Below are 19,348 nucleotides of genomic sequence, written 5' to 3'. Positions count from 1 at the left end.
ATGAAACGTGCTGTATTTTCTTTTCAAATTACATCCTGAAGTGAAGCACAGCAGCTGTAAGCTCAGCTCAGATATATGGAAACACATTCATGCCAATGTCTGAAAGGAAATGCTTTTGACAAAAACTACAGATTTTGTTTATTCCTATTTATGTCCAGAGATCAAGGATTCACCATGTAGAGTTCATTATGTACAAAGTTTAAAGATCCAGTGACCAAATTCATATTTATTTACTTTAAGACTCAATAAAATGTTCAATTCAATTTAATCGGCTTATAAAGTGCCAAATCACAACAAAATCTAAATATACTAAAACAAATACATCACAATTGTACACATATCAAATTGTGGTATGTGTACAATTGTGACGTATTTGTTTTAGTACATTGAGTCATGGACATGAATATTGTTATTTTGATATGAAACAGGATAACAAATGACCTGCCAGTGGTTTTATATTTGATTTCATTAGTGTGTTTCAGTTGAAATTTACATTTTCAGATTTATGCAATGTTCATTTACATTTTCAAATAAAACTGTGCTTTTAAGCGGCTTTTGAATTCATTTTTGGGTTTCACATATACCATGCGATTAATCATGATTAATTACAGAAAGTCATTGAGTTAATGCAATTAAGATTTTTTATGTTTGCCCACCCCTAATATATATATATATATATATATATATATATATATATATATATGCATATATACACATATGCATATATACACACACACACACACACACATATACAAGGTCTGTTAGAAAACTATTATTAACTATTTTTTGCAAAAACTATATGGATTTGAATCATGTGCGCTTGCATCAGCCAAGCTTGAACCTTCGTGCGCATGCGTGAGTTTTTTCACGCCTGTCGGTTGCGTCATTCGCCTGTGAGCATGCTTTGAGTGAGTAGTGGTCCACCCCCGTCGGATTTTCATTGTGAGGAAAATGTCTGAACGATTTGGAGCTTTGCTGCGTCAAATTTTTCCAGAAATTGTGAGAGACAGCCAGGTGGAAACCATTCGGAAGATTCAGACGGCTTTCAGGGACGATTCTATGGGGATCACACAGATTAAGGAGTGTTACAACCGGTTTAAAGATGGCGCACAATGGCGGAGGGCACGCCGCACTCCGAGCGGCGATCAACAGGCTGAAACGACCAGATCATTTCCAAACTGAATGCTGTGTTGATCCGGGACGTCGTCTGACTACCAGAGAAATGGCAGAAGATGTGCACATAGCACTTTTTTGCCACATTCCACTGTTACAGGAGTTTTTGTCATGAAAAGACGTGCGGAGGAATTCGCACGTCGGGACGGAGCCGCTAATGGCGCGGGACAAAAAGCAACGCCGTGATGAAGCCTCACAGGACACATTGTGGCATGTCCAGCTCGTCCACAATTTCTTGGATAGTCACACGACTGAAAAGCCACCGAAAGCCGTCTGAATCTTCCGAACGGTGCAAGAGCTGGGCATGTTACAACATGTCCTGTGAGACAAACACGGAGGTGCTTTTGTCCCGCGCCATTAGCGGCTCCGTGGCGAATTCCTCCGCTCCTCTTTCCATGACAAAAACTCCAATGAGGGGGGTGGACCACTGCTCACTCAAAGCGTGCTCACAGGCGAAGGACGCAACCGACAGGCGTGAAAAAACTCACGCATGTGCACGAAGGTTCACGCTTGGCTGATGCAAGCGCACATGATTCAAATCCATATAGTTTTTGCAAAAAATAAAAAGGTCGGATAGTTTTCTAACAGACCTCGTGTATATATATATATATATATATATTATACAAATAATGGATGGTAAGGAGTCCAACATAGAGAAATATTGGATTCATCCAATAGATGGTAAGGAGTCCAACATAGAGAAATATTGGATTCATCCAATATTTTTCTATGTTGAACGACTTGCCATCCATCAATTATGTTCTCCACCCCCCTTCACCCCCCCTCCCAAATTAAGCAAACAACAAAGAGTCAAGTAAATTAGATCAATTTATTTTGTTGTGAACAGCATATGAATGCTTCTAAAACGTCAGTAGCATGCTTGTCTAGCTTCTTAGTGTTGTTGGCATCCTTGGAGTTCAATATTTCCACCAGTTCCTCCTCTGTGAACTCAGCAAACCTCGCTGGCAGACAATTTTCTGCTGTTATTGACATGTTTGTTGCCATTTTTTCAACCAGCGTCTGACAGCTATTCCTGAGCTTTATATGCCGTGCTCTGATTGGCTAGCTGTTGGCAGAAGCTCTAACGCTATTGGTCAGTGGGAACCGATCCAATATAACTTCTGGTCCTAGCCTTTTTGGATCCTTCTGGATCCAACATAACTTTCTGTCGCCAAGCATGCCAAAATACAGGTAAATGATGGACAGAAAGGCTAATCTGTGATTGGCTATTGCAATCTGAGTGGAGAACAAATATATATACATACAACCCCAATTCCAATGAAGTTGGGACGTTGTGTAAAATGTAAATAAAAACAGAATACAATGACTTGCAAATCCTCTTCAACCTATATTCAATTCAATACACCACAAAGACAAGATATTTAATGGTCAAACTGATAAACTTTATAAAGTAAATATTTGCTCATTTTTGAAATGGATGCCTGCAACATGTTTCAAAAAAGCTGGGACAGTGGTATGTTTACCACTGTGTTACATCACCTTTCCTTCTAACAACACTCAATAAGCGTTTGGGAACTGAGGACACTAATTGTGAGTGTTATGATTGGGTATAAAAGGAGCATCCCCAAAAGCCTCAGCCATTCACAAGCAAAGATGAGGCGAGGATCACCACTTTGTGAACAACAGCATGAAAAAAATAGTCCAACAGTTTAAGAACAATGTTTCTCAATGTTCAATTGCAAGGAATTTAGGGATTCCATCATCTACAGTCCATAATATAATCAGAAGATTCAGAGAATCTGGAGAACTTTGTACATGTAAGCAGCAAGGCCAAAAACCAACATTGAATGCCCGTGACCTTCAATCCCTCAGGCTGCACTGCATTAAAAACAGACATCATTTTGTAAAGGATCTTACCGCGTGGCCTCAGGAACACTTCAGAAAACCACTGTCAGTTAACACAGTTCGTCGCTACATCTACAAGTGCAAGTTAAAACTCTACCATGCAAAGCGAAAGCCATACATCAACAACATCCAGAAATACCACAGTCTTTCTGGCCCAAGCTCATTTGAAACGGACAGATGCAAAGTGGAAAAGTGCGCTGTGGTCTGATGAGTCCACATTTCAAATTGTTTTTGGAAATCATGGACGTCATGTCCTCCAGACAAAAGAGGAAAAAGACCATCCAGATTGTTACCAGCGCAAAGTTCAATAGCCAGCATCTGTGATGGTATGGGGGTGTGTTAGTGCCCATGGCATGAGCAACTTACACATCTGTGATGGCACCATCAATGCTGAAAGGTACGTCCAGGTTTTGGAGCAACACATGCCGCCATCCAAGCAACGTCTTTTTCAGGGACGTCCCTGCTTATTTCAGCAAGACAATGTCAAGCCACATTCTGCTGTGTTACAACAGAGTGGCTTCGTACTAAAAGAGTGAGGGTACTAGACAGGCCTGCCTGCAGTCCAGACCTGTCGCCCATTGAAAATGTGTGGCGTATTATGAAGAGCAAAATACAGACCCCGGACTGTTAAACAACTGAAGTATAACATCAAGCAAGAATGGGAAAGAATTCCACCTATAAAGCTTCAACAATTAGTGTCCTCAGTTCCCAAATGCTTATTTAGTGTTGTTAGAAGGAAAGGTGATGTAACACAGTGGGAAACATACCACTGTCCCAGCTTTTTTGAAACGTGTTGCAGGCATCCGTTTCAAAATGAGCAAATGTTTGCAGAAAAACAATAAAGTTTATCAGTTTGAACATTAAATATCTTGTCTTTGTCGTGTAGTCAATTGAATATAGGTTGAAGAGGATTTGCAAATCATTGTATTCTGTTTTTATTTACATTTTACACAACAGCCCACCGTCATTGCAATTGGGGTTGTACATACATATATATATACACATATATATCCCTCTCGCTTGGACCCTCTGCGGACGGTGGTATATGTGTTTCTCAAGCTCGGGTCCCCTACCAGAGGCCTGGGAGTTAGAGATCTTGGCGCAATATTTTAGCTGTTCCTAGGACTGCACTCTTCTGGACAGAGACCTCTGGGTTACAACTCCTATTAACACTTTGGACTTTACAGCAGCTGGATAGTATAGTGGCAGAATTGCTGCCTTTGGAACAGCAGGTAGTGGATTCAAACCCCGGTACACACATCCAGTAAGGGTACCCATGCTACTCCCCCAGCTTACCTCAAAATCATGAGTGAGAGACAAATAAATGAAGCCATACCGGCACGGACGCCGCCTGGGTTATTAAGGAAGCAGGATACACGGATGGGAAATGACAACATACATATACAGTAAGGCAAATAAGTATTTGATCCACTGTTGATGTTGCAAGTTTTCCCACATACAAAGAATAGAGAGGTCTGTAATTTTTATCACCTTCCAACCAGCAATCAGTCTGGCTCTCACAGACCTGTTAGTTTTTCTTTAAGAAGCCCTCCTATTCTGTGCTCTTTACCTGTATTGCACCTGTTTGAACTCATCTCTATAAAAGACACCTGTCCACATACTCAGACTCCAACCTATCCACCACGGCCAAGACCAAAGAGCTGTCTAAGGACACCAGGGACAAAACTGTAGACCTGCACAAGGGTGGGATGGGCTACAGGACAATAGGCAAGCTGCTTGGTGAGAAGGCAACAACTGTTGGCATAATTATTAGAAAATGGAAGAAACACAAGGTGACTGTCGATCTTCTTTGGTCAGGGTTTCCATGCAAGATCTTGCATTGTGGGGTAAGGATGATTCTGAGAAAGCCCAGAACTACACAGGAGGACCTGGGAGAAAATCTTTGGCGGGAGCTGAAATTCAAAACCTGAAAGATCTGGGGAAGATCTGTATGGAGCAGTGGACCAAAATCCCTGCTGCATTGTGTGCAAACTTGGACAAGAACTACAGGAAACTTGCCCTATGATTGATGGGAAAGGCTCCAGCGCCCCATGACCCTTGATTGGTGTAAGCAGGTATAGTGACTAAATGAATGCAATTTATTGCAAAAAGTCCATTTCCGCATATCTCTGAAGATTACTGATGGACTTCAGTGAATATTGGGTCTGTTCATGAATCTGTTTTAATCCTAAACATGATTTTGCTATTAAGTATGCCTCATACACATTTTTATGTATATTCATATGGCATTGCAGATTTTCAGCATAAATTAACATTTAATTTTCTTTAACAGGACATGTACAAAACATTTTATGTGCAGTAATTAGCCATCTTGAAAAATGGCAGTCATTTTGGATTTTTGCTTGGCTCATTAATTCATTTTGAAGAGTACTGGAATATAAATGTTCTTGGCAGGTTTTCTGATAGTTTCATCATTTGAACTATTCTCATGAAAAATCAGCTTCCTCACAGTTGGCTTCCTCACAGACCATGCTAAAACACACCCCGTCCACATGTTTTATTAGTGTAAGCATCTGAAATATTTACAAAATAAAACAGGGCTACCACAGGAATAGCAGAACATCCGGTCATCCTGTGCTTCTAATTCTAACAGTAACATGTACTATAAAATACTACATGAACTCAGCAGTAATAAAACATACCCTGGCAGGCCTCCTGACTCCATGTGATTAGCCAAGGTGACGTCATGTGACCACACGTCAAACTGCCACTTGCGTAGACCAATCACACCGCAGAGCACATTGCCAGAGTGCACGCCAACTCGCATGCTGATATCCACTCCTGTTGCTTCCCGCACCTGCCTGAAGGGATTTCACAGTAAGACTTAAGCTGTGTGTTGTTCAAGGTTCTCTCTGTACACAGAACATGACTGTTCACGTCCATTTACGTCATGGAGACATTACAATAAAATCCACTGTCCATAAGTGCACCGCAGTATTTTATATTAGGTTCCATACTGGGTAGGTCTGTGTGCAAGTGTGTGCATCAGCGTCAGTAATCAGAACAGTAAACAACTGAAGTGGCTTCTCTTCATGGCGGCACATTCAAGTCCTTCTCTAAACACTTGATTGAGCAACATTTTCCACTACAGCAACATCATCTACTCACATACTATGCTCACATTCCGTAACGTCACACAATTTAAAATATGCATCTTTAGACAGTATTGCACAGAAAAATGTATGCTACTGTGACTGAAAACACAATAGGGTGAGTTTCCATTGCAAATGTGCATTTCAAAAAACAAAACAAAAAAACAACACGTAATGCAAAACAGTTATTACTCTCACATAAAGGTTGTTTTTCAGGAGATTCCAAAAAGCCTTATTTTGCAAAACTGAAATGGGAACACTTTTTCTGCTGTAACAGGTAGGGGCTGAATGATTTATCAAACTTGAACCAAAATTGCAATGTAAACTAATCAAATTAGCAAACCATGAAGGCTGCAGTATTTTATTTTATTTTGTTTCTACATATATGCACAATACCAATCAAACTTTTGGGCACACTTTGGTGCAAATCTGTAATGGAAACCCAGCTAATGACTTACCTTTCCCTGCACAATTTCACTATGTTCTTCGGAATCTGCACAAACTTTAAATACTGACAGTACATCGGTTTTTGTACGTACTTGATGGCTTCGCACATGTCCAGGCCCATTTTGACACAGTTTTTGGCATGTTTAGGCAGAGATACCGGCAGCCCTGACACACAATAGTAGCAATCACCAAGGATTTTGATCCTCATGCATTCATTTTCCTAAGAAATAAAGAAAGCGAGACCAGATCATCAGAGATTCAGTTGACCAGAGAACACACACACCACTCACACAATTCACACAGAAGCTTCGTACCTCTGAGGGCCCAGGACTGAGCATCAGCCCACCCCCTTTCTTGAAGAGAGTTGGTTCAACACCCACCCAAAATTATTATTATTATTTTTTTAAGTTTATTAAACAGCCACCTAAAATAAATTCTGTGACCTCAACGTGTTGTAAAAAGCAGAAAATAATCAGTTAAGGGAGAATGGGGCTTTATTTCCTGCACTGTTAATCAGTTTTAGCTGCTTTGGTGTTGATGAAATTAATAACAGATGTACGAGGTCTGTTAGAAAAGTATCCGACCTTATTATTTTTTTCAAAAACCATATGGATTTGAATCACGTGTGATTGCGTCAGACAAGCTTGAACCCTCATGCGCATGCCTGAGTTTTTTCATGCCTGTCGGTTGCTTCATTCGCCTGTGAGCAGGATTTGAGTGAGGTGTGGTCTACCCCTCTCATCTATTTTTTATTGCGAATAAATGTCTGAACGATTTGGATCTTTGCTGCATCAATTTTTTTCCAGAAACTGTAAGAGACCTCCAGGTGGACACGTTCAAAAAATTAATATGGCTTTCAGGGACGATTTTATGGGGATTAAACAGATTACGGGGTGTTACTGCCCCTTTAAGGACGGCCCACAACTGCTGAGAGCGCATGAGCTGAACATGCCAGAACATGCCCTGTGAGGCTTCATCACGGCGTTTCTTTTCGCCATGCAGCTCCGCCACGACGCACGGAATTCCTCCGCCTTTGTTCCTCTTTCCATGACAAAAACTCCTGTAACAGTGAAATGTGCCGTTCATTTCTAAACTGGACGCTGTCTTGATCGGGTATGTCCTCTGACTAGCACAGGAATTGTGAAAAGACGTGGACATCAGCACTTTTTCCGGCACATTAAGACAGACGTGCGGAGGAGTTCGGCGTGTCGTGGTGCAGCCGCTCGGTGCAAAGAAACGCCGTGATGAAGCCTCACAGGACATGTTCTGGCATGTTCAGCTCATGCACAATCACAATCGGATATTCACACGACTGGAAAGCAACCGGAATTCGTCTGAAATCCACCTTTAAGCCGTCCTGTGAGACCAACATCGAGGTGGTTTTGTCCCGCGTAATGAACGGCTCCGTGGCGCGTCCCTCGGTTTCTTTTTCCATGAAAAAAAAAACTCCTGTAACGGTGGAATGTGCCAGAAAAAGTGCTGATGTGCACATCTTCTGCCTTTTTGTGAAAGTCAGACGAGGTCCCGGATCAACAAAGCTTTCACGTTGGAAATGATCTGGTTGTTTGTGCGGGGTGTCAGCCTATCCATCGGCGCTGGGAGCGCGCTGCGCTCTCAGCAGTTGTGGGCCGTCCTTAAAGGGGCAGTAACACCCCATAATCTGTTTAATTCCCATAAAATCGTCCCTGAAAGCCATATTAATTTTTCGAACGGTGTCCACCTGGAGGTCTCTTACAGTTTCTGGAAACAAACTGATGCAGCAAAGATCCAAATCGTTCAGACATTTATTCGCAATAAAAAATAGACGAGAGGGGTGGACCACACCTCACTCAAAGCCTGCTCACAGGCGAATGAAGCAACCGACAGACATGAAAAAACTCACGCATGCGCACGAGGGTTCAAGATTGGCTGACGCAATCACACGTGATTCAAATCCATATGGTTTTTGAAAAAAATAATGAGGTCGGATACTTTTCTAACAGACCTCGTACTAGAGGGGCAACAATGAGACGACACCCAAAAAAGGAACGGTTTTACAGGTGGAGGTCACTGACATTTTTCATCTCCTCATCATTTTTGACTGATTTTTCACTACTTTTGCATTTGGCTAGGGTCAGTGTCACTACTTGTAGCATGGTGTTGTACCTGGACCCTACAGAGGTTGCACAGGTAGTTCAGCTCCTACAGGATGGCACATCAATACATGCTAGTGCCAGAAGTTTTGGTGCATCTCTCAGCACAGTATCAAGAGCATGGAGGAAATTCCAGGAGACAGGCAGCTACTCTACAACAGCTGGACAGGACCATAGAAGGTCCTTACCCCATGAGCATGACTGGTATCTGCTCCTTTGTGCAAGGAGGAACAGGATGAGCATTGCCACAACCCTACAAAATGACCTCCAGCAAACTACTGGTGTGAATGTCTCGGACAAAACTAACTTCATGAGGGTGGCCTGAGGCCCCAACATCCTGTAGTGGGCCCTTTGCTCACTGGGCTGCACCAGAGAGCCTGACTGTCATTTGACCAGAATTGGCAGGTCTACCACTGCACCCTGTGCTTTTCATAGATGAGACTAGGTTCAATCTGAGCACATGTGACAGATATGAAAGGGACTTGAGATGCCATGCCGTGTGCGCGAGCGCGCACACACACACACACACACACACACACACACACACACACACACACACACACACACACACACACACACACACACACACACACACACAAACAAAACAAATCCACTGTGCTGTAAGCCGTCTGGAGGCTGTTAGGAAGTTAGAATGAAAAGCTGTACTAATTTCTGACGTGATTTTTTTTCACTGCACTGAGGAAGTACACAGTCTTTTTTTTTAGTACACAAAGTTGGTGCATGGCATTGCAGAAGACATCATCCAAATTATTTCTGGACTCTTATTTAAAGTTCGTGTTGGATTGTTGATGTCAGACGTGATTTTTCGCTGGAGTGAGGATCGTACACAAAGTCTTTCTTTTTTTCTGGAAGTACACAAAGTCAGGGCAGTGATGCACCAAAATGTAATTCACTTTTCTGTTCTTTATAAATGAATATAATATCAAATGACAAGGATCCATTTTAACCATTATATAAAACAAATAATGAATCTTTTTACATTCATGAGGTGAAAGCTTGGCTTCGCCTCGTTGAATGGTATGTTCTAGCTTTCAGCTCATGTGCCATGATTTTGGCCTGATCAGGGCATTGAGCCCATCCCCCCCCCCCCTTTTTTTTGTTCTTTTTGTTCTTTTTCTGCCAGCTTTGAGTTATTAGTTGTTTATTTTCATCCTGGTTTATTCTCTGTTTTGCTGTCACTTTTCTTTGTTACTTTTCATGCTGGCCTTTCGTTCAGTTCTGCTATAATTTTTTTTTCAGTCAGTTGTGTTTTCATTTATTGTTCATTAATTTATCACATGGTTATCTAGTTCCTCTCATTTGTAACATTTGTTGTACTTTAATGTCAGGTTTTGTTTTTGTTTTGTCACTGCTTTTCTTATGGTTTGTTTTACCACCTTGTTTTCTTAGTCAATTTCTGTTTAGTTTAGTTTTAGTATTTATCTCTATTCATTCTCATGTAGTTTTTCATTAGGTTATCACTTGTTTATTTTGTTATCATTATTGTCACCAGTTATGCTTACTTATCGGGTTTTGCTTTCTGTTAATTATTTAGTCGTTGATTAGTTGTTCTGTCATCTGTTTATCTCATCGGTTCAGTTCCCTTTTCCTCTCACACCCATCCGATTATGTTCTCACTTCACATCTCTGCACCTGCCTCATGTCTTCGTCTTTCACTTTGTTTCTGTCTGCTCTGTGTCTTCTTTCACTCTCACTCTTGGCACCTGCTCACGCATCTTTGTATCCTACATCGCTTCACTTTGTGCACTCTCTTCCTTCCCATCTTGCACCGTGTTTAATCTTCGTTCACTAACCACACCCCTTTCCAGATTGTTCCTCACATGCACCTTGTTACACCTGCTTATTTAATCTCCTCCCAGTAACCACACCTTTGCCAGATTGTTGTCTTAGTACACTTTCAAGCGCCTTTCACAGTTCTGAGTTTTGTTTTGCCGTGTTCAGAATCCTGCTCTGTATTCCTCAACCATGCCTCTTGCCTCATCCCAGATGTCGGTGTTTGCTCATGCCTCTGAACCCTGCTTGTTTATGACTGCGTCTCTGCCTAATCCTGTCGATTCGTCTGCTGTGCTTACTGACCACATGAATACCGAAACAAGGCCTGGAATAAAGACCAAGATCTCTCTTTCACAAAAGCCTAGTCTGGGAGTTTGCATGCCCGCCAGCCTCTCTGGGTGCCGGGCAGCCGCCGTTCCTGATATCATGAAATATTCGTACCATTGAACTCAAATATTTATTATTTGTATACCATTCTGAGTTGATGCAATGAAACTTTGGCAAAATGGACTAGCCTGCTTTGACTTTCGGGGTGTCTGAATTTGGCCCTCTGTAGGTTGACTACTTTCATTTTCATCACACATTGTGGCATCCTTTTCTTCCTAACACATTACCCAGTCCATATCAAGAAAGATCCAACATGATTTTTTCTCTACTGAGATCTGATGTGTTTTCAAAGTGTTCCTTTAATTTTCTTATTTATATACCGTAATTTCCGAACTATATTGAGGGCGTCTGAATACACACTGTCACACACTTCCTCAGTCTCTCTTTCATTGTCGCTCTCAATGTCACTTTCATCTCAAGGCAAATTCACACTTGAAAAATCCATAAATTAGCAGCGTTGTTTAAGCCACAGTGTTCAAAGCATGTGAAAAGAGGCTTACAGTCCAGAAATTACGGTACATACACACAAACATATATACATATATTTACATATATGCCAATAGATGGAACCTGCTCAAAGCAACCACAGTGCAGGAAATAAAGCCCCATTCTCACTTTCACAGATATGCATCCTGGACGGACATGGTCTATCACTGTGACTAATGAGTCTATGAAGAGCAAGGATTCCCACAAATGTGATCTCACTTGTGCTTTGCTGATGTAATGTGCCAGGTTAGCATACAGTGTAATGATGTAAGACAGTGAATAAGGTTTAATACTTGCTGGTGTACAGTGCCTTGAAATAACTTAATATTTCATGAATAATATCATACAGTAGTGTTCAGAATAATAGTAGTGCTATGTCACTAAAAAAATTAATCCAGGTTTTGAGTATATTTCTTATTGTTACATGGGAAACAAGGTACCAGTAGATTCAGTTGATTCTCACAAATCCAACAAGACCAAGCATTCATGATATGCACACTCTTAAGGCTATGAAATTGGGCTATTAGTAAAAAAAAAAAAAAGTAGAAAAGGGGGTGTTCACAATAATAGTAGCATCTGCTGTTGACGCTACAAACTCAAAACTACAACCCCTGGCAAAAATTATGGAATCACCGGCCTCGGAGGATGTTCATTCAGTTGTTTAACTTTGTAGAAAAAAAGCAGATCACAGACATGACACAAAACTAAAGTCATTTCAAATGGCAACTTTCTGGCTTTAAGAAACACTATAAGAAATCAAGAAAAAAAACTTGTGGCAGTCAGTAACGGTTACTTTTTTAGACCAAGCAGAGGAAAAAAAAATATGGACTCACTCAATTCTGAGGAATAAATTATGGAATCACCCTGTACATTTTCATCCCCAAAACTAACACCTGCATCAAATCAGATCTGCTCGTTAGTCTGCATCTAAAAAGGAGTGATCACACCTTGGAGAGCTGTTGCACCAAGTGGACTGACATGAATCATGGCTCCAACACGAGAGATGTCACTTGAAAACAAAGGAGAGGATTATCAAACTTTTAAAAGAGGGTAAATCATCACGCAATGTTGCAAAAGATGTTGGTTGTTCACAGTCAGTTGTGTCTAAACTCTGGACTGAAATACAAACAACATGGTAAGGTTGTTAAAGGCAAACATACTGGTAGACCAAGGAAGACATCAAAGCGTCAAGACAGAAAACTTAAAGCAATATGTCTCAAAAATCGAAAATGCACAACAAAACAAATGAGGAACGAATGGGAGGAAACTGGAGTCAACGTCTGTGACCGAACTGTAAGAAACCGCCTAAAGGAAATGGGATTTACATACAGAAAAGGTAAATGAAAGCCATCAACACCTAAACAGAAATAAACAAGGTTACAATGGGCTAAGGAAAAGCAATCGTGGACTGTGGAAGACTTAATGAAAGTCATATTCAGTGATGAATCTCGAATCTGCATTAGGCAAGGTGATGATGCTGGAACTTTTGTTTGGTGCTGTTCCAACGAGATTTATAAAGATGACTGCCTGAAGAGAACATGTAAATTTCCACAGTCACTGATGATATGGGGCTGCATGTCGGGTAAAGGCACTGGGAAGATGGCTCTCATTACATCATCAATAAATGCACAAGTTTACATTGATATTTTGGACACTTTTCTTATCCCATCAATTGAAAGGATGTTTGGGGATGATGAAATCATTTTTCAAGATGATAATGCATCTTGCCATAGAGCAAAAACTGTGAAAACATTCCTTGCAAAAAGACACATAGGGTCAATGTCATGGCCTGCAAATAGTCCGGATCTTAATCCAATTTAAAATCTTTGGTGGAAGTTGAAGAAAATGGTCCATGACAAGGCTCCAATCTGCAAAGCTGATCTGGCAACAGCAATCAGAGAAAGTTGGAGCCAGATTGATGAAGAGTACTGTTTGTCACTCATTAAGTCCATGCCTCAGAGACTGCAAGCTGTTATAAAAGCCAGAGGTGGTGCAACAAAATACTAGTGATATGTTGGAGTGTTCTTTTGTTTTTCATGATTCCATAATTTTTTCCTCAGAATTGAGTGATTCCATATTTTTTTTCCTTCTGCTTAGTCTAAAAAGTAACCGTTACTGACTGCCACAATTTTTTTTCCTGATTTCTTATAGTGTTTCTTAAAGCCAGAAAGTTGCCATTTGAAATGACTTTAGTTTTGTGTCATGTCTGTGATCTGCTTTTTTTCTACAAAATTAAACAACTGAATGAACATCCTCCGAGGCCGGCGATTCCATAATTTTTGTCAGGGGTTGTATTATGTTCAAACTGCTTTTTTAGCAATCCTGTGAATCACTAAACTAGTATTTAGTTGTATAACCACAGTTTTTCATGATTTCTTCACATCTGCGAGGCATTAATTTTGTTGGTTTGGGACCAAGATTTTGCTCGTTTACTAGTGTGCTTGGGGTCATTGCCTTGTTGAAACATCCATTTCAAGGGCATGTCCTCTTCAGCATAAGGCAACATGACCTCTTCAAGTATTTTGACATATCCAAACTGATCCATGATACCTGGTATGCGATATATAGGCCCAACACCATAGTAGGAGAAACATGCCCATAATCATGATGCTTGCACCACCATGCTTCACTGTCTTCACTGTGAACTGTGGCTTGAATTCAGAGTTTGGAGGTTGTCTCACAAACTGTCTGTGGCCCTTGGACCCAAAAAGAACAATTTTACTCTCATCAGTCCACAAAATATTCCTCCATTTCTCTTTAGGCCAGTTGATGTGTTCTTTGGCAAATTATAACCTCTTCTGCACATGTCTTTTATTTAACAGAGGGACTTTGCGGGGGATTCTTGCAAATAAATTAGCTTCACACAGGCGTCTAACTGTCACAGCACTTACAGGTAACTCCAGACTGTGTTTGATCATCATGGAGCTGATCAATGGGTGAGCCTTTGCCATTCTGGTTATTCTTCTATCCAGTTTGATGGTTGTTTTCTGTTTTCTTCTACACGTCTATGTTTTTTTTTTGTCCATTTTAAAGCATTGGAGATCATTGTAGATGAACAGCCTATAATTTTTTGCACCTGCGTATAAGGGTTCCCCTCTCCAATCAAGTTTTTAATCAAACTACGCTGTTCTTCTGAACAATGTCTTGAACGCCCCATTTTCCTCAGGCTTTCAAAGAGAAAAGTATGTTCAACAGGTGCTGGCTTCATCCTTAAATAGGGGACACCTGATTCACACCTGTTTGTTCCACAAAATTGACGAACTCAGTGACTGAATGCCACACTACTATTATTGTGAACACCCCCTTTTCTACTTTTTTTTTTACTAACAGCCCAATTTCATAGCCTTAAGAGTGTGCATATCATGAATGCTTGGTCTTGTTGGATTTGTGAGAATCTACTGGTACCTTGTTTCCCATGTAACAATAACTCAAAACCTGGATTAATCTTTTTAGTCACATAGCACTACTATTATTCTGAACACTACTGTAAACAGTAATTGAAATAACTCATAATGTGATTTGGCACTGTATAAATAAAGTGAGTTCCAGTGACATTGGGCTCGTATTGTACAGTATAATGTTTCTATGAACAATTGTAGCTTAACCGTAGACATCATAGTGTAATTTAAGCATAACAGTGGCACTTCAGGAACTCCACAGAAATGCAAGGGATTACCAAAGTATGTCAAACGTCAGTTGATGAAAAATAAACCACATTAGAAACAAGATCATAGTACAGTTAAGGAATATCCTGTTTCACTATGCACACCCTCACAAACCTTTCCAAAGTGTGGACAAGGTTTCAACTTGTCAGGTTCTGGGATGCATACCCTTGAAAGTGAGAAAGTAACTTAAAGCAGCAATATTGTGCAGGTCAGGTAAATATTATTGATTAGTAAAGCAGTACTGCTGAACAACAACAAAAATTTTGATACATCACCTTGGCAATTTGGTCAAACTTGCCAAAGACTTCATTGAGCATAATGACCAGATCCTTGGGAGAGCAGTCACTGGCCAATTGGGTGAACCCAACAATGTCTGCATACAGGATACTAAGAGAAAGCAATGACACAGTTAAAGTAATATATAATATAATGCTTGTGGTAATCTGTAAAATATCAAAAGATACAGGTGGCATACTCTACAATAGTACAACTCTGAAATTTAAAAGGAATAAGGCTCAGTCTATATAGCAAAAGAACAAAACCCTTTTTTCTTTTTACGAGTGCCCGGTTTCATAAAGCAGTCTAATCTTTAGGTCTACTAAACTTACTTAGGTGACTAACTAAGGTTAGTCGCCAAACATTAGCCGTCTAATCTCGTTTCACATAGACGGCTAAACTTGTAGATTAACCTTTGTCGATGATTTTCATGGGCATAAGCGGCCTCACAAGTGCCATTGCCAAGAAACGCCTCCAATGCGTGAGAGTTTTGTTTACTTCCGGGTTGGTCGTCTGCTACAACCATGGCCAAGTTCGGCACACGGTCAACTTAGAGACGTGAATGTGTCGATGATAACCTGCTGAAAGGTCCCACGGGTATAAATCCTCAGTGCAATCAAAACCTGAAGAAGGGCTGGCAGCGCATTGTTCCTCCTCGTTTGGTGGGTGATGACTGGAAGTATCATGTCCACGATTAAGAGGATTGTAGACAGACGGAACCGGTAACCCTGTTAAAGCTCAGCGTAAACATCTCCAATGAATAATTGCGGTCCCAGAACACCCACTCCCGTTGCAAGGCTCTCCTTCCTTCCTGCTCCATCAACTGGTGGTACATGATAGCTGCCATTTGAAGATCTGTCAACTAAAATAAGATTAACCTCCTCTGTAGCAGACTAAAAACAGAAAGCGCTTTGTGCAATGACTAACATAAAAAGATTAGTCAACTAAGTGAGTTTAGTCGACTAAACAAGATTACAATGCTTTATAAAACCAATCCCAAATGTTTTTGGCAGATATTACCGTAGCAGTTATAATGTAATCTTTGTAGCAGTGGGTGCTGTATTATTTTGTTATTACTGCATCTAGAAAGTAAGTAAGTCCCTTTGTCTTCTCCCTTGTTTTTCACCACACCAGATCCAAGATGGACTCTGCATATTGATTTAGCACAGGTTTTACACTGAATGCCCTTCCTGACAACTCCACATGACACGAAGAATGGGCAGCGATAGCATTGAACCAGGAACTTTCAACACTGCAAGCCAGCACACTTAATCACATGACCATCACCCGTGCCACCGCATCTGTAAAATAACCGCTGTCGCAGACCGAATGATCTGCCCCTAAAAATTGGTCCGCCCTGCCTCCACTGCGCATATGTCATTTCAGAGCTCAGCAGGTCATCTGAGACAGAGTCTCTTCACCTAAAGTGATCAAATGGATTAATGAGATTATTAACCATCAGATTACATGGTAAAACCTCTTAAATCATTATAAAGTCAGTTTTAAGGAGAAACGAGGCGATATTCGCTGACACTTTGAAATGACTGACGCACGGTGAATGCATATGCTAGCAGCTCATGTAGCTGCTCTTCCTTCGATTCCTCCGTCTTTTATGATGAAATAATGCTGAATTTATGTGGAAATGATTGTTGTACAAAAGTTTCAGATATCTGTCTCTGAGATAGATGACTGGAGTGCAGTTTTAAGCAGAAACAACGTGATAATCGGTGAACCGCGGCTAATGACACATGCGCAGTGAAGGTAGGGCGAACTGATTTTTAGGGGGGACCGTTTGGTTGGTGACACTGCATTAAACTTTCCAGTGAACTTCACAAATAATTGCTTCGTATATTTTTAAAAAAAGAAAAAAACAAAAACAGCAAAAAAAAACCAAAAAAAAAAACAACAGTTTAGAAAATGAAGACCCAAGCCTGAGTAAGTCACAAGCATGGCTGGTTTGAACTCTTTTCCTGAATTAAATTGTCTGGGGTACAGAAAATTAATCAATCACTTTCTACTTTTAATCAACAGCTACCAACACATTTTCTCCGAAGACAGCAACAAACCTCCAGATGTTTACATAAAGTTACTCAGCCCCCTTGATATTACTACGACTTACATTTTTGGTGTTCTAATCCATTCTAGTTCATTTTTGGTGGTCTAATTCACCAGTGTATTTACTGGTGAAGTGACCATATGACTGCAAATAACCACTAGATATAACCAAATCATATTATTTTTTGAAAATTTATTGGCAGATTGCACTATACTCAGATTGCATTCATGTCATTTTAACCACTGATGAGACACTGTTGTTGCCAAACTGAAATACAACTTGTCTCTAGGAAAACCCCTGAACCACTGATCACCATTGGCACCGGAGTGAATGTATATTACGCTTTTCCATCTGATCCAGACGCTCAAAGCACATTCCAATGATACATCACATTAACCCACCCACCCAAATGTCAACGAGTTACCATTAAAGGCGCTCAACTGTACACCAGGGACCAAAGGGACCTTAATGATTTTTCTTGGCTGATGTGAAATTGATCACCTTCAAATTAAATTCAATTTATTTCATTTATATAGCACCAAAACACAAACAAGCTGCCTCAAGGTACTTCACACGAGTAAGGTCTAACTTTACCAACCCCTACAGCAAGCACACAGATTACAGTGGTAAGGAAAAACTCTCTCTGATGACACTGAGGAAGAAACCTCAAGCAGACCAGACTCAAAGGGGTGACCCACTGCTTAGGCCATTTTAACAGTTACAAGGGTGTTACAAAGCTGACGAAGCAGGAAACAGAAAAATCAGAATAGCGTCAAAACAAAGTGCATTATTGAGATGAGCATGCAGTCATTGGCAGGGGCTCCTCCAGCCCCCTGGGGTGCAGGGCCAGTGTCCATCCATCATGTCATCAGTGGGCCTGTCACCCTGTCAGTGTATTCCAAAAGCAGACTACAGTGGTGCTGTGTCAGCTTCAGCCATGGCATCTCATGGTCTCTTGTGGTCAGTCCAGCACCCTGTGGTGTGCAGCTGTCAGCCTTGTACAACATCATCAGTGCCTCAGACAAAAAAAAAAGCGGAATCTGTCGGTTGGAAAAACTGCACCTAAGGTATAGTTCACCAGCAATAAATAGAGAGGGAAGCAGAGAAAATACAAAGGTGATCACCAGCCGCTAGCCCTGAGTTTCACGAAAAGACCCAGAATTTAGATGAAGTGAGGCCGACGCCTGTTCCATTGCTAATTAAGATGAGTTAAAGCGATAAGAAGCACAGTACCATAATATGCCAGTATGCTAGCCATACGAGAGGGAGAATAGAGGTGTCCAAAGCTGAAATTGAATGCCTCTACAGAATCTGACTTTTATCTCCATAGGGAGATCATTCCACAAAACACTGTGACCTGCAGACTTTTTATTCATCCTAGGAACACAAAGTCCTGCAACCTGAGAACACAGAGCCCAGATCGGTACGTAGGGTGCAATTAGGTCAGCTAAGTAAGGAGGTGCTAGTTCGTGAATAATTTTATAGGGTTATAGCAGAACCTTAAAATCCAACCTCACAGAGACAGGAAGCCAGTGAAGAGATGCCAAAATGGGTGTAATGTGGTCAAACTTTCTGCTTCCGGTTAAGAGTCTGGCAGCAGCATTTTGAACCAATTGGAGACCCATAATCCTGGACTGAGGTAAACACTTCAGTAATCCAATCTGGATCAGACAAATGCATGGATCAGAATCTCTGTATCAGCCATAGACAGGATGGAACAAATCTGCACTATATTTCATAGGTGGAAGAAAGCAGTCCTCGTAGTATCTCGAATATGCAGGTCAAAGGACAGCATGGGATCAAAAATCACTCCAAGGCACCTCACTTTGTCAGTGTAGTGTATGATATACAAGCCTAGGTTAAGCGTTAACTTGTCAAATTGATGCCAATGTCTCACTCGACCAACAACCATCATTTCTGTCTTGTTTCAGTTTAAAAGTAAGAAATTGCTGG

General features: G+C 40.9%; 1 protein-coding gene and 1 long non-coding RNA gene across 5 annotated transcripts in view; one reads left to right on the top strand and one right to left on the bottom strand.

Moving 5' to 3' along the window:
* Nucleotides 1-19,348, bottom strand: part of adcy7 (adenylate cyclase 7) — a 267,502-nt gene that overhangs the window by 61,188 nt on the left and 186,966 nt on the right. For all 3 annotated transcript variants that reach the window (XM_034186024.1, XM_034186034.1, XM_034186030.1), the window contains 3 exons: nucleotides 15,339-15,450; nucleotides 6,692-6,819; nucleotides 5,703-5,861 (listed from right to left, as the gene is read on the bottom strand). In XM_034186024.1, the coding sequence (XP_034041915.1) occupies nucleotides 5,703-5,861; nucleotides 6,692-6,819; nucleotides 15,339-15,450 (399 nt within the window). The remainder of the gene's footprint in view (nucleotides 1-5,702; nucleotides 5,862-6,691; nucleotides 6,820-15,338; nucleotides 15,451-19,348) is intronic.
* On the top strand, nucleotides 2,380-19,041 carry LOC117524293. 2 transcript variants are annotated; one of them, XR_004564747.1, is made up of 3 exons: nucleotides 2,380-2,391; nucleotides 12,934-12,938; nucleotides 18,915-19,041. It is a non-coding gene; the product is annotated as an uncharacterized LOC117524293 (long non-coding RNA). The 2 variants fall into 2 exon arrangements; XR_004564746.1 differs by lacking the exon at nucleotides 2,380-2,391 and adding an exon at nucleotides 10,414-10,426.

The sequence above is a fragment of the Thalassophryne amazonica genome, chromosome 2 (genome assembly GCF_902500255.1).
Source record: "Thalassophryne amazonica chromosome 2, fThaAma1.1, whole genome shotgun sequence".
NCBI lineage: Eukaryota > Metazoa > Chordata > Actinopteri > Batrachoidiformes > Batrachoididae > Thalassophryne > Thalassophryne amazonica.
Note: the sequence above shows the minus strand (reverse complement) of the source record. Positions and strands in the feature narration are given on the sequence as shown.